Raw genomic sequence first — 14,961 nt, forward strand, 5'->3', positions numbered from 1 at the left:
AAGCCATGGGGAGCCTGCTTTGCCTGCCTCAAGCCCCACTCTTAACTCGCAGGGAGCATAAATGGGGAATACTTGAGAGCACTCACCACTTGAAAATGAAATGGGGAGAGGCATACAAATAAATTACAGAGATAACTAAACAAAATAAGATAATGTTATTGTCATTCTTTTACTGTGCACTGGCCCACATTAAAAATGAAATTCTGCTGCCTGCTCTTCAAGAGAGAGTGTATATCTACCCAAACACTTAACACACACACATACATATCGATTAATGAGCACACAGAATAAGCAAAATAACTCCTGACTGATGACTTTTCATTATGTTTGCATTCTGTTGTAGTGGCATAAAGCTAGAATCCAGGATGTGATGGGTTCTAGTCCTGCCTTGGGCAAACACTTACGGAAAACCTTGCCAAGAAAACTGCAGGGAGGGAGCCAGGCAGGCTCCAGGAGTCAGCGCTCAATGGCACCTCCCCACCCCCAAAAAAAGGGTATGGGTGCCCAGTGTGTGAGCTTTTGAGCATTTTTTGCCCAAGGGTGGTTTTCTTGTGTCCCTGGAAGGGCGTTTAAGACCTTGGTGCCCAAGAGCCTGTTTGTCCCTGCGGGGCTGCGATTCCTCCACAGCCGCTTTTGCTTTCCCTGCAGAAGGGATGCCCCCTCCCCAGCTTAGTTTCTTCACCGGGGGCTTCAAGGCACCCCTGGCCATCTTTCCGGGCTGTCGAGAGTCGAGCCGGGAGCCCTGCTTAGGCCCTGCTCTCCAGGAGGGCTGGAAGGGGCGTCCTTGGAAGCTGGGACGCTGGAGAGAAACGGGGGGAGCGAGACCCCCGCACAGTCTATGGCCGCCCGCGCATCTCCCTGAGCCCGCGCGTGAGACCGGGGCTCCCGTGTCCTCCGGATCCCACCGAGCCTTTTTCCCGCTGGAGGGCGAGACAGTTTGCCCGCGGCGGAGAGAAACCGGTCCGGCGGGTTTCTCGTCCTGCAGCGGGTGGAGGCGAGTCCGCGTCCCCAGAGCCCCCCGCGCTCCTCGTCTGCGGCCGGAGGGAGGCTGGCGCGAGTTCTGGCGGCCGCTTCATTCCCACGACCCTGAGTCCCAAAGGGCTAGAACTGAAGAAGCTTCTTGGATCAGAAGCGAAACGTTTTGAAAGAAGAAGAAAGTCCAGCGTTGCCTTTTGAAAAGCCCCTTTGAGGCAGCCATGCCCGGGGTGACGGAGGATCGCCAGAGGCTGAGTTGAACCGGCCAAAGGGGCGCTGCGAAGGCGTCCTACGGGAAGGCCCGGCCTGGCTCGCTGGGGAGCTACTTCCAGGGGTCGCTCCGCTCCGCGTTATCTGTCGTGTGAGCCAGCCAGAATAATTGTACCCGTGTTTTACGGTTGGCGCGTAGTGCGAACGGTTTATTCATCCATCAGGGAGTTTGTGCTCAACGTGCAGACCTCCGTCCCCTCCTGCTGTCCTCGTCGCTGCCCAGAGCCTCTTGCGAGCGGCGGGGCCGGTGGGCCACCTCCAGGTGCCTCTGAGCATGTCCGGAGCGCGCGTTCCTTGGCGGGGGGGGCAGGGGGTGTTCAGGCCGGGCGAGGTGGGGCGAGGAAGTTGAGGCGGGCGCGCCGGGAGGCCGGTGCCGTTCGGGAGCCGGATCTGGGGCGGAGGCCGGCCGGGAAAGTCCGGTTCCTCCCTGCGGGCAGCAGGCAGGGGTGGCGCGCAGCCCAGGAAGCGCGGCGTGGCAGGGCTGCCATGGGCGAGGCCGACCAGCAGCCCCCGACCGGCCACCGCCGAGCGCCCACCCCGCGCCGCTTCCCGCTGCTGCTGCTGCTGCTGGTGGCGGAGGTAAAGCCTGGCCCGCCGCCCCTCCTCCTCTCCCTCCCGCTTTCCTCGAGGGGAGGCTGCTCAAGTGGTCCGCAGAGCTGCTCCCACGGAAGGGAGGGCGAGGAGGGTCCGCGGAGGCGGCTGGCGGCTCGCGTGGGGGCTCTGGCTCTCCCGGCGCAGCTTCAGGAAGAGCGCGGAGGATGGGAGATGGAGAGTCCGGAGCCCCAGGCGGACTGGCGGCGGGGGGAGCCGGCCTGATCCTCGATGGTCCGGAGAGCCGCTGCCAGCGCCGGGCAGCCCTCGCCTTCAGTCGGCCAAGTCGCTTTTGACGGAGGGCGCCGGCTTGGAGTCCCCAAAGCCCGCTCTCTTCGGCGTCGGGCAACGCGCAGCCTCCCCCGACGGGCGCCGCGCGAAGTGCCCGGGCGCAGGGTTGTCCGGTCTCTCGCGCCGGAGCGGTGCCAGGCCGGTTCCGGAAAGGCCGCGCCCGCCTTCGACGGCGCGTCCGAGAGTCTGGCTCCGGCTCCACCCGCCGCTTCTGCCCTCTCCGCAGGTTCTGCCCGGCGGCTCTGCAGCGGCACAATCGGAGCCGGAGCCGCCGCCACCGCCGCCGCTCTTGGTGGCCACGCTGGACGGGCGCCTCCGCGCAGTGAACCCGGCCACGGGGGACGCCCGGTGGACGCTGAAGGAGGGTGAGCGCGAACGGGGCTCCGGGGCTGCTCCTCTAACACCCCCTGCCCCCCCCCCCAGAGCGTCCTCTTCCCGGTTCTGACGGGCTCTGCTCTGCTTTCAGATCCGCCTCTGCTGGTGCCCCGCCGAGAGCCCGAGTGAGTGGCGCCGGCCGAGCTTGTTCGGCGGGGAGAAGGCGCGCCCCGCTCACCCCAAAGGCCGCCTGCCCTCTCGCCCCCCCCTAAGGCAGCCGAGGAGGGGGCCGAGGGCGGCTGAGAGGAAGGGGTGGGGGGGCTGCTCTCCGCCGGTGGTCCGGCAGCCGTGTGGCCGGTTGCCCAGGTGGCCTGGCTGGCCTTGTGCCGGAGGAGCTGTCCAGGGCCAGCGTCCTTCTGTCTTCTCTGTCCAGGCCCGCGTTTCTCCCCGACCCCAGCGATGGCAGCTTGTATGTGGTGGGGGGCAAGGACAAAGGGGGGCTGATGGTAAGTAGCCAAGAAAGCGGGCGGGGCACACCTGAGTCAAGGTGGCCGGTGCTAAATTTCACTCCTGGGGAGCTAAAGGGGGAGGAGCCATCCTGATGGGGCAGGGAGAGAAAGCTGGGAGGGCCCCCTGAAAGTCCTGCCTCCTGCAACCTGGAAACTGACCCTATCAGAGGCTATGATGGCCTTAAAGAAGTGAGCGGAAGTGACCAGAGGCTCGCTGGGGGGAGGGGTGGCTTCACCTGGGGCTTCTGGGGCCACCAGCACTTCTGCTGCCCACGGAGACTCTCCGGAGTGAAGCGCAGACACGGGATTAAGCCAGCTGGGTCTCGAAGGCCATGCAGAGCCAGGAATAATAAGGATGGAAGGGATCTTGGAGGTCTTCTAATCCAACCGCCTACCCGAGACCCTACACCATTTCAGATAAGTGGCTGACCAGTCTCTTCTTTTTTTCTTTTTTTGGAAAAAAAAATTTTTTTTAAGAAATAAAACATAAAACAACGCATCTTTTTGGAGCAAGTGTTTGGCCGGTGTAACATAGATATAAATCCCAATTCCCTCCATTAACATCTTAAAATAAACAGAAATTGTTAAATTGCTAAAGGAATATTATAAAGTGCTGTTTGGATGTGAAGTTTAAGAGTTAGGGTGGATTATATATCAGAAAATTAAATGTTAGAATAAGGTGTTAGATTGAATGATAAAAATTGGGTTTAGATTTGGGGTTTTTCTTTTTTTGTGTGTGATTTTCTGTTTATTTTAAGACCAATCTCTTCTTAAAAGCCTCCAGTGATGGAGCCCCCACAACTTCTGAAGTCAGGAAATTTCTCCTTAGTTCTTGTTGCTTCTCTCCTGTTTCTTGTCAGGTGCTTCTTCAGGTGCTTTGGGAAATAGGTTGACCCCTCTTCTCTGTGACAGCCCCTCAGATATTGGAAGACTGCTATTGTATCACATGATCCTTTTCTTGATTAGACTGGAGACATACCCAATTCCTGCAACCATTCTTCGCTTACAGAAGAAGGACATGAGAAGCTGTCCACTGGGCCAGTGTAGGGCCACCAGGCTTGGGCACGGAATCCCATATTCTTTGAGGGAATCTAGAATATGCCCAGAGGGGTTGATCCTGAGCAATTAGAAACACCTGAGATAGTTTCCTGGCTACTTCTTGATTGTTGTGAGCTTTATTTCTCAAGCAGGTTCTATGCTTGAACAGGGGGCTGGATTAGAAGACCTCCCTTCCAGCTCTATTCCATTCTATTTTAGAGAAGACAGGATGCTAATGGCAAAAGAGAATAATTGGCTCCCTACTTGTATTGCGTGAATAGAGGCTCTTGCTTGGAGGCATCCTGAAGGCTTGGAATCCTGAAGGCTGAGGATGTAATGCATAATTCAAGGGTCATCTGTGTGGCTACCACACTGATAGTTGTTGGCACAGAGGACATTCCAGCCCTGTGGAATGAACTGCCCCCGGAAATACGCAAGATCTCCGACCTCCGGGTGTTTCGTTGCGCATTGAAGACCCTGTTGTTCCGCCAGGCCGGGCTATCGACATGATAATTTTAAATTGGGGTATTTTAAATTTTTGGGGTTTTAAATCGGCCAAATCTATTTAATTATTTTAATTTTTAATTATTGTTGTGTCTTGTGTTTTTAAATTGGCTGTACACCGCCCTGAGTCCTTCGGGAGAAGGGCGGTATAGAAATAAAATTATTATTATTATTATTATTATACGTGTCCCAAGCATCTTGCGCCAAAATGCAACGCTGGCTCAGCTGCTACAGATGGTGCCTTGCCGATTCCAGTCGTGTTTGTTAAAGGCTGATCCGGAGCCAAGTGTGTGTATGTGGGGGTGTTTTTCTCTCTCTCTTATTTTTCTGATAGAAGCTGCCTTTCACCATCCCGGAGCTGGTGCAGTCTTCTCCATGCCGCAGCTCTGATGGCGTGATTTACACAGGTGCCAAGGGGGGGAGGGTCAGAGGGGGCTCCATCCTCGGCTTGTGAAAGGCTGGGCAAAGTAGCAGCGAGGCTGGAGCCCGTTTCCACCTGAAGGGATAGGAGCGCCCCAGAATACACGTGTTCCCTCCTCAATTATCTAGGGAAAAAGGAGGACACCTGGTTTCTTGTGGATCCAGCATCAGGGGAGAAGCAGAGTGTGCTGTCGCCAGAGGCCTGGGATGGGCTGCACCCCACAAGCCCCTTGCTGTTCATTGGACGCAGCGGTAAGCATCCCTCAGGCCTCCATCCCTGGGAATGTTCAGGGGGAGAAACAGCAGCCTATAGAGGAAGAAGCAGAAGGAGAGGGAGAGGGAGAGGGAGAAGAAAGGAGAAAGAAAGGAAGGGGGGGAAATGGAGAGAGGGAGTGGAAAGGAGGGAGAGAGAGGGAGAAGGGAGAGAGAAGGTAAATCAAACTTGCTCTCCTCTGCAGAGTATGTCATCACCATGTATGACACCAAGGCCCGGGAGCTGCAGTGGAATGCCACCTACCTGGACTACTCCACTCCTGTCCATGAGCAGGATTCTGACTATAGTGAGTAACTGGGCAGAGCAAGCTGGCAGCTGGGATTCCCCCCTCCACGCCTCCTTCCTTCCTTCCTTCCTTGGCAGCTGGCAGGGGAAGCAGCAGCTGTGGAACCCCAGGGAATGTCACCATGGAGTCACAGTGCAGGCAAGTTAGCTGAAGTCTGGGAAGGAAGGAGGGCAGCCCTTCTAACCTCATTGCGGGGGGGAGGGGGGAGTTCAGAGGAGGCAGCCGGAGCTTTTCCACCCGCTCCCCTAGTGCCAATTTTGGGGATGCACGTCTGCTATTAAAAATTGGGCTCTCCCTGCAAAAGTTGCTGGTTTCATCAGCCAGTCTGTGTGATGTAAGCTTATTTTTAAACGTGTGATCTTTTCACATCTGGAAACTGATATCCCAGCTTTTCCTCAGCCCTGAAAGTCTTCCTCTTGCCAGAGTCAGCCTAGGCCAGGGGTCTCCAACTTTGGCAACTTTAAGCCCAGCTGGGGAATTCTGGGAGTTGACGTCTGCCAGGCTTAAAGTTGCCAAGGTTGGAGACCCCTGGCCTCGGCTGCTGGGCTTGACAGATCCCGTCAGAGACGAGGCCAACTCCAGGATTTAGTGATGCGACTGACCCCGTGATTAGCGCTTGGCTGGCATTCCAACTCGAGGAGAGCAAAGCCTCTGCTGCCATGCCCAACGTCTGCCTTTCCCTCCCGCCCCCTTGGCACAGACATGGCCCATTTTGCCTCAAGCGGAGATGGTTGGTTGGTGACGGTGGGCAAGGAGAGTGGAGAGCTGCTCTGGGTCCAGGACTACGGGTCACCCGTGGTGGGCGTCTACAGCTGGCACCAGGACAGCCTGCGTCGGGCACCCCACCTCAGCATAGCCATGGAGAGCCTGCGCTACCTTATCCTGCATGCTCAGAAGATCCCCCTCCTCAACTGGACCTTCCGGACTGGCAAGGACTTTGTGGCCAAGGCCCCCTTGCTGTAAGTGCCCACCCCAGGAGAGCTTCGGGGCCTCGGGGGTGACTTCTGGGAAAGCAGTTCTGTCAAAAAATGAGGGGAGGGGGTGGCGTAGATGCATTTGTGGGGAGCCTAAGAGGGGGAAACAGAGATGCAGAAAGCGGAGAAGTTGAGCTTAGGGCTTTTGTCCCTTAAGAGCTCCGGCCAGGCAACTGTGCAAAGCACAGGCTGCAATTGGAAGCGACCTTAAACGGTCATTGAGAGATTAAAGTCGGCCTCAGTTCCTTCCACAATGTGGTGCCTGCACTGGAGAAAGCGGCATGGATTGAGAGGCCTCCTTAACCAGGTGAGGCTTCTGTGTAGGTTGGGAAGGTTTGGAAACAGGCTTGGGAGGGAGACTTGCAACCTGGTGGCATCAGAGCACCTTAAGTGCCTTATCAGGCTTCAAGAAGACCCCAGACTGACTGGAACAGGTCCAGAGAAGAGGCAGGAGGAAACGGAGACGACAGAAGGGGTGTGTGTGTGTGTGTGTGTGTGTATTTGTGTGTGTGTGTTTATATTGTGCCTGAAAGCAGGTCACCCAGAAGAGAGCAGAACATGGTGAAACCAAGTCAAGTTACCAGAAAGTGGGCTCCAACTGAGCCGTAGAAGGCGCTTCCTTACGCAGGGGGGCTGTGGGCTGCCTGCCTTGATTGCAGTAGAGGCTGAACAGCCCCTCCGTCTGAGGTGATTTCTGCTGGGACATGGGTCAGACTAGATGTCCCCAAGGTCCCCTTCCAACTTTAGTTAATCTTGCGATTCCAATTTAGTATTGGTTTTAATCTATGTTGTTTTAAACTATTGTTAGCTGCCTTGAGAGCTTGCCAGACTAGAAAGGCAGAGCATGGACTATACATATATGCGTATATGTACACGTGTGTGTTTGTGTGCCCACATGCACATAAGTGCTTTATGACCAGGAAGCCTTTCAAACTGCTTTTCTTTTTTCAAAACGAACTTTGCTTTGTCTTTCGTATGTTTAAGACGGCTTCATCTTATGGTTGATGTGTTTAAGGGTTTTTTGGTGATGGTGGGGAATGAGTTCTTTTGAAAATCTCCCTGGGCTCTCTTGGAAGTCAAAGAGAATTTGTGGGAAGGAGTAAGAAAAGGGGTGGGTGGGCTGCAGAGTTCCTAGGCCTCCCGATGCAAGAGGGCCAGCCATTGGCTGCCTGCTTTCCAGAAAAGCAACGGGGTGCAGAATTGGGGTGGGGGGGGGCTTCTGCCTCAGGGTTAACCTTGGTCTGTTTCCCCAAAGGACACCCGCCATTTCAGGAGCTTCTAGGAAAGAAATCCTGGCTGCACATTAACTACCATATCTCCTCTCTCTGGGCAGGAGCTTTGATCTCCTGCTTCTTTGGCTCAAGGAAGCCATGAATAAAAGACCCTGCCCCTAACAGAGGTCTCCCCCCCGACACCCTCCCCCCCCCATGGCAGCCCCTGCAGCCCAGCCCCTCCATCAAGGGCCATTATGGGGGTAGGTGAACAGGAGCCATTGTGGCTGCCAGGCACCAATTTGGGTCTCTCCAAGCCAGTGCATGGTGGAGCCATCAGTAGATTTGGAGAATTGAATGGATTCATATTCCGCTTTTATTTTGTGCAACGTACAGAGGTGTGCACAAGCCCTCATTCCTCCTGCTTTCCCCCAAAACCACCCTGGTGGGTGGGTTGAAGAATGTTGCGTTAGGCTGTCACTGCTTAGCCAGAGCTCAACCTCCAGGGGCTCAGTGACTTCTGAATCTCACCAGAATCTGCATGGCAGCTCTCTGTGCCACGGAGGGGCTGCCTCCTCACCCTTCGTGGCCTTCCTTTTTGTTTCAGCACAACCCTGTATGTGGGCAAATATGCTGGGGGCTTCTACGCGCTGACATCCCTGGTGCATGAAGGCATGGCCCTGGTGGTGAGTTTTCCCTTGGTGCGGGCACGGGGTGGGTAGGTGGGTGGGGGGCCCTGCTGCTCACTGGGCTGTCTCTGCCTCCTGCAGCCTCAGGGGGTGGCTCTGGCCCAGGGCAGTGGTCCCATCACACGCGAAGTGACGCTCCAAAGGTCTGGCGAGTGCAAGATCACACCCAGCACGGGCATCCAGTACCCACCGGGCACCATCTTCCTCCCCCACAGCCAGTGGCTGCTGATAGGTGAGTGTCTGGGTTCTGGGGCCCACCCTGAGAGACAGCCTCCATTTCCCCCAGAAGTTGCCCGGAGTCCCTGAATGGTGGGGGATTTGGACCCCTGGGCTGAATGGTGCACAATGCTGCCCTTCTACATAAGAACACGCGTGTAGATACTGGCAGGTGTGGGCTGACCCCAAACCCTTTCTTCACTGGTCCCTGGATGGGGCTTTGCTGCCTTTGCAAGTTGGGGATGGTGGGGGAAAAACATCTCAGAAAGGGAAGGGGGGAAGAAATTGTGATTAGAAGATTTGGAGGGAACTGAAGGTCCCTGATGATCAGCATTAGAAGAGAGCAGAGAGGATGGGGGGGGGGGTTTAAGAAAAGAACCATAGAGTTAGCATGACTGAAGACGGGTTGAGCTCAGCCATGGGGTGCTCTCCTTGGTGAGGGCCCCCAACTCAGCAGAGGGACCCCAGCCTCTCCCCTTCCTTCCAGGCCACCACGAGATGCCCCCACTAGTCCACACCACCATGCTGAGGGCCCCTCCTGGCAGCCTGCAGAGGAAACCGGAGGTTGTGGCACCACATAAGTCCCGCGCTCACAGCCTCTTGGAAGAGGTACGGGGCAAGAGGGGGGTAGGGCTGATGTGGTGGGGGGAGGATTGCAGGGCAGATTCCTCCAGTCCGGGTGATGATGGCCTGCTAAGAGAAGAGGAAGACCTAGCCGTGACCCCGGCACTCCGGGCTGCTTCACCCAGTGTCATCGTCAGAAGGTGCAGAACAAGCGATCAGCCCTGGTGTCCTACAGGCTTTTCACATGCAACACCCAATCACAAGCTAATGTAGGAATTGCGGGGGGGGGGGGGAAGAAGGAGCAAGAGACACATGCAGGGGGGGCGTGCTTGCCTTGCCTTCCCCTTCCCCACTAGGGCAAAAGAGTCGGCCTGGTTGGCCCCACTTCCAGGCCCAAGTCCACACCGTGTGGCCGGGCAGTGACTGTATGTCCCCCTCCATCCTTGCCAAGAGCTTCCTGGTCTGTTTCAGTTCCTGGCCCCTGAGGGCCCACAGGAAGATCTGGCTGATGGTCGGCCCTGGGAGGATCATGCCAGGAAGGAGGCCCCAGTGGAAGTGGATCCCTCGTTTGGCAGCTGGGAGCTCATTGTGGTTGGCGTGGCTTCCGTCTGTTGGGGCGGGGGGCTCCTCTGCCTCCTGCTCTGGGTGAGTGGGCTTCTGACTTTCTATGCTTTGGGGGGATTGCAGGGGCCTCAGGGCCGAGGCCAGGAGTGGCTCACATCGGTCCCTGCCAGCTTCTAGAGGAGGCACCCTTCATGGCCACCATTGGGGAGGGGTCTCTGCCAGGACGTAGCCAGTCTTGCCCTCAACCTGATGATGGCCCCCTGGCAGTAAAGGAAGGTGGTCTCTTCCCTTTTGTTCCTGCTGCCGCTCTCCCAGAGGGTCCCTCTTGAGCGCAGCTCCAGCCAGCAGCCTCCTGGGTCCTCCTGCCATCTCCCAGAAAGGACTCCTGAAGGGTCGCTAGAACTGGACCAGGGGGCAGAGCTGCCCCCCTTGTCAGCCTCGACGGATAAAGCCTCCCTCCAGAGCCCTGGTCCAGGTGGGTACCTGCCCAGCTAGCAGAGGGTGTGTTGGGGAGGGGCCTGTCAAAGGGGCCACTAAGGTGACTTCCTCAGGGGGGAAGCCTATTCCTCTCTTCTCTCCCCTTGGCAGGTGCTGACCCAGAAACGGTTACTGTGGGGAAGCTCTCCTTCAGACCCCAGGAGGTGCTGGGCCGGGGGGCCGGGGGCACCTTTGTGTTCCGGTGAGTTGGAGCTGCTGAATAGAAGCACCGAGCCCTGCAATCCAACCAGGGGGCTTCCCTGCAGGCCGAGGGTCCTGTGTTGCTCAGAGCCAATCTTGAAGGGCAGCAGGATGAGCCTCCCTCTCGGGGTCCAGGAGGCAGAAGTGCTGGCCCAGCCGGCTTTTGGCGCTTCCTGAGAGGGCAGGGCGAGGACTTTGCTGGGAGGAGGGGAGAGGGGCATTCTGGGCCCAGAGGAGAAGCCATTCCCCCCATCGCCTCATCCGGGTGGCTTCCTTCTTCAGAGGCCGCTTCGATGGGCGCAACGTGGCTGTGAAGCGTTTGCTTCCGGAAAGCGTCCGCTTGGTGGACCGCGAGGTGCGGCTGCTGCGAGAGTCGGACACGCATCCCAACGTGGTGCGCTATTTCTGCACCGAGGCCGACGGGCAGTTCCACTACATCGCCCTGGAGCTCTGCTCTGCTACCCTGCAGCAGGTGAGGAGGCAGCCCTGCCAGGACCCCCCCCCTCCGGCTCCCCCTCGCATCCCTGCCATCATTTTTGTTCGTTTTGTTCCACACCTGCCCCTACAGTCTTCATGCTGCTTCCCTCCGCCAGCCAGTTCAGGTGCTCTGCCTAGTTTTCTTGCCCTTCGGAAGCTGCCTTGAGCTGGGAGCTGCCCATTCTCAGCATGGAGACACTGACTTACATTTCCACCAGTCCAAATGACGGGAAATCCAACTGTATCTGTATGAGGGCTAGAAATAACTTTTGCTTAAGTACTTCAAGTGTGACTTGGAGGGATCTCCTCCCAAGCGCTTGTGAACAGTTCCTCCGAAGAGAGTTCGCCTGCTGGGGGGGGCGGGGAGGGGGGGGGCTTGGCAGATTCTTGAAGGCTGTCAGAGCTAATGGCTCTTCCTGCATAGCTGGGGGTGGGTGGGGGAGGGGGAGACAGGCTTGATCTGGCAAGGATTGCCCTGCCCTCTTCCCTTCTTCCCCCCTCCAGTATGTGGAGAGCTCCGTCTTCCCTGGAAAGGGCCTGGATTCACTCTCCCTGCTGAGCCAGACCATGTCCGGACTGGCCCATCTGCACTCCCTCAGCATAGGTGAGGCCTCCCCCCTCCCAGCAAAGGCCCTTGCCTCCCCCTCCCCTTTAAACAGGGGCTGGGTGTCATCCGGGCTTGTGCCGAGCACCTTTTCTTCCCAGCTCATCGTGACCTGAAGCCCTGCAACATCCTGATCTCGGTCCCCGATGGGCAAGGGCGGCTCCGAGCGGTCATCTCCGACTTTGGCCTGTGCAAGAAGCTGCAGGGGGGGCATCAGAGCTTCAGTCTCGGCTCGGGCATCCCTGGCACGGAGGGGTGGATCGCGCCCGAGATGCTCAGGGAGGACGCAGGGGAGAGCCCAGTGAGTATGGCCTGCTTTTGGGGTCTAGGAGCGGAGAGTCCCGGTTCCCCGAGGACTCCGGCCTGCCCTGCCCTCCTCCCAGGGTGTCACCCCAGGGGAAAAAGAGGCCCAGAGAAAAGGTACGATAGAAATCGAACCTTGAGCCATCAAAGGATCATGGAAGCTGCTGCATCTGGCCCTGGCTTCCTGCTCTCTTACAGACCTGCGGGGTGGACATCTTCTCCGCCGGCTGCGTCTTCTACTACGTCCTGTCCCACGGGCAGCATCCCTTTGGGCACAGCTTCCATCGCCAGGCCAACATTCTGGCGGGCACCTATCAACTGCCAAGGCTCCAGCAGGACACCCACAGTAAGCATCATGGGATGCTTTGGCCGTGTGCGAGCATGTGTGGGGAAGCCCCCTTCCTTCCACCCTGCCTGCCTGGGGTCTCCAACCAGCCCCATTAAGCCTCTTTCTGCTAGCTGGACCTGGGATGGCTCAGTGCCTCCCTGGAGCTCCTGGCTCATCTGTTCCTCAGCCATGGCTGAGCCCTTTTCCCTCAGCTTCACCCTGCTGCCTGCTATGCTAGCCTACCTTGCAGGGGTGTGGTAAAGGTAGTGACAAATGGCAGGTGAATCCTTGAACGACCTACTGAAGGTCCCTGCCTGCTTGCTCTCCCAGGCCACCTGGTAGGGCGGGACCTGATAGAAGCTATGATCAGCAGTGACCCCCACCTGCGCCCCTCGGCCGCACAGGTGCTCTGCCACCCCTTCTTCTGGGGCCCCGAGAAGCAGCTGCAGTTCTTCCAGGTGAGTCCTGGGTGGGGGACACTCCTCCTGGCTGCCCTTCTCAGTCGCGCTCTGCCCCGCTGCCCACACTCTCTCCCATCTGCAGGATGTCAGTGACCGCCTTGAAAAGGAGCCGGCAGACGGGCCCCTGGTCAGCACCCTGGAGGCCGGGAGCCTGGCGGTGGTGCGAGGGAACTGGCAGATGCATCTTTCGGCCCCACTACAGGCAGGTAGGCGCTCGCCCACTCTGGGCCCACTGTGTGGCCTGGGGGAGGGAAAGTACTGCAGGAGCCTTGCTGACCCTCTTGGCCCCTCTCACTCTCCCCCCTCCCCTGCAGACCTCAGGAAGTTCCGGAGATACCAGGGCAGTTCAGTCCGTGACCTGTTGCGAGCCATGAGGAACAAGGTACCATGCCAGCCCTGGCTGGGCTCTTTGGGGAATGCCAGGCCCTCTGCAGCTGAGTGGCACTTGAGTGGGTGGGTGGCCCCCCCATCCCCTCAGGCACCTCCTGTCCCCCTTCCGTCTCCGAGTGTGGGACTGTCGCTTGGGGGCCCTGGCATCCGGACTCTTTCTCCTTCAGAAGCATCACTACTACGAACTGCCCAGCAACGTCCAGGAGGCCCTTGGCAGCCTTCCCCATGGATTCGTCCAGTACTTCCTGGACCGCTTTCCCTGCCTGCTGCTGCACACTCACCAGGCCATGCGCCTATGCGCTGCCGAGCGGCTCTTCCAGAGATACTACTGCCAGGAGGAGTGAGGAGCTTTCCACAAGGACGGGGCATTTGTCGGCTGCTGCCTTCTGGCTCCTCGGCGTGTTTGGCACATGCCAGCCTGCCCTGCTCTGGAGGGACCAATTCAGCACAGGGCATCCGAGCCCCACCTGCCACCTGGTCTGTGACCTGTTGCAAGCCATGTGAGGGGCCAGAAGCTAATTCACGGGGCTTCCAGGTGGCCTCAGGCAGAGGGGAGCAGAGGAGGGCGCGTGCCTTCCCTTGAATTCTCACCTGAAGAGGGTAGGGGAGCATCACCTGTTGCCGTGGGCTGCACTGCTGATGCACAGCCTGCCATGCATAACCATTAACATTTTGTTGAGCAGCCCAGGTCCTGCTGTGGACATTCCAGAGAGGGGATTCTCCTCTAAAGGCAGCCAGAGGTGCTCAGGCCGGGGTCTGCCCTGCCCCTTCGTTCCCCGCCCCAGCGCATTTTATTCCCAGGCTCATCGTGAATGTGGAAGCAGGGAGCATCTCCCGTTGCCTCAGAAACCTTCTGGAGTGGGGGGTTATTAGCAGAAAGCTGTAAATCGGGTTTCTTAAAAAAACCTATCTATAAAGCAGCATGTAGAAAGGCCAGAGAAAGGAAGCAAGCAGGACACCTCTGCTCTGCAGCTGGATGGCCATCAGGAAGGAGGGCATTTTCTTTTCTTCAGCCAGGAAGGATTCTGGCCGCGTAGCAGGGGAAGGGATGGCAGGGCAGGGGCTCCCCTTGAGCCAAGGTTGCACAAAGAAGGCAATTTGGAGACCAGACTCAAGAACGTGAAATGTCGTAACTACCTTTTAATTCATTGCACTTACACAGAAGTCCAAGTGTGGACTTGTTTTAGCCATAATTTGATGTACTAGACAGAATTAGATCAAATCTGAATCAACAGCGTTGTCACTGTCGTTTTTTAATCAGATAATTTTAACGGATTGTGGAAAGGCCACAAACTATAGCTAGACTTCGGGAAAACATTTGGCCAAATTTGTCATGGCAGCAGCCAGCGAAGTATTGGATGTCTCCACAGCAGCCTTGACCCTCACTGAAAGAGGACCAAGAAGGCGTCCTGGAGCCACCCAGAGATCAGCCGGTCTTTTCTGGCCATTAATGAGCCGGATGAGATTAGCACAGGAGCAAACACGGCTGCCAAGAGAGATTCACTGTCCTACATCTGCTGCCGCCATGTTTGACAAAGGCCCAGTCCTAGAAGATATGCAAGGCTGATTCAGGTAGTCCTTGAGTTGTGACGGTGGTAAATCATTCCCCACCCACCGGCACGACCAACCTCCTTTCTGGCAGCAATCATAAAGTAAATCCATGGTTTGCTATGGGCCAATGTTGCCGAAAATCAAAAACAAAAGGTATTTTTGGGGGGGCAAAATTGTCATAAAACAGCCGTGACCACAGGATGTTACTAATGGTGTAAATATGGTTGCTAAATACTCCAAGTGGAGTCCCGTGACCCTGGAACCTCCAACCATTGGCACGTGGAACCTGGGGCATAAGTACCCTCCCTGGGAGGTGCAGTGTGTCAGTTGCTAAGTGTAACTGGTCGTAAGTCAAGGACTACCTATACTCTCAAACTGGCTGAAGCAACCAGGGAATGTTCTGGCAGAGTTTGTGTCCGAGGACAGGCGCAACCCTCCGATGTCCTTGTGTAGAGCCCATCCAGAGCCAGTGCGGCCC

General features: G+C 57.2%; 1 protein-coding gene across 1 annotated transcript; it reads left to right on the forward strand.

Annotated features, from left to right (window-relative positions):
- Positions 1 to 1,648: 1,648 nt before the first annotated feature.
- On the forward strand, positions 1,649 to 14,158 carry ERN2 (endoplasmic reticulum to nucleus signaling 2). The gene is made up of 22 exons (XM_034420705.2): positions 1,649 to 1,824; positions 2,354 to 2,492; positions 2,594 to 2,627; positions 2,876 to 2,948; positions 4,828 to 4,900; positions 5,043 to 5,165; positions 5,372 to 5,473; positions 6,174 to 6,432; positions 8,266 to 8,344; positions 8,429 to 8,579; positions 9,051 to 9,172; positions 9,599 to 9,772; positions 10,007 to 10,166; positions 10,280 to 10,370; positions 10,652 to 10,841; positions 11,351 to 11,450; positions 11,552 to 11,751; positions 11,952 to 12,099; positions 12,412 to 12,539; positions 12,625 to 12,748; positions 12,857 to 12,924; positions 13,100 to 14,158. The coding sequence occupies exons 1-22, from the start codon at positions 1,732 to 1,734 to the stop codon at positions 13,274 to 13,276; spliced, it is 2,808 nt and encodes a 935-aa protein (XP_034276596.2). The 5' UTR covers positions 1,649 to 1,731; the 3' UTR covers positions 13,277 to 14,158.
- Positions 14,159 to 14,961: the final 803 nt, after the last annotated feature.

The sequence above is a fragment of the Pantherophis guttatus genome, chromosome 14 (genome assembly GCF_059756535.1).
Source record: "Pantherophis guttatus breed Tessera chromosome 14, ASM5975653v1, whole genome shotgun sequence".
NCBI lineage: Eukaryota > Metazoa > Chordata > Lepidosauria > Squamata > Colubridae > Pantherophis > Pantherophis guttatus.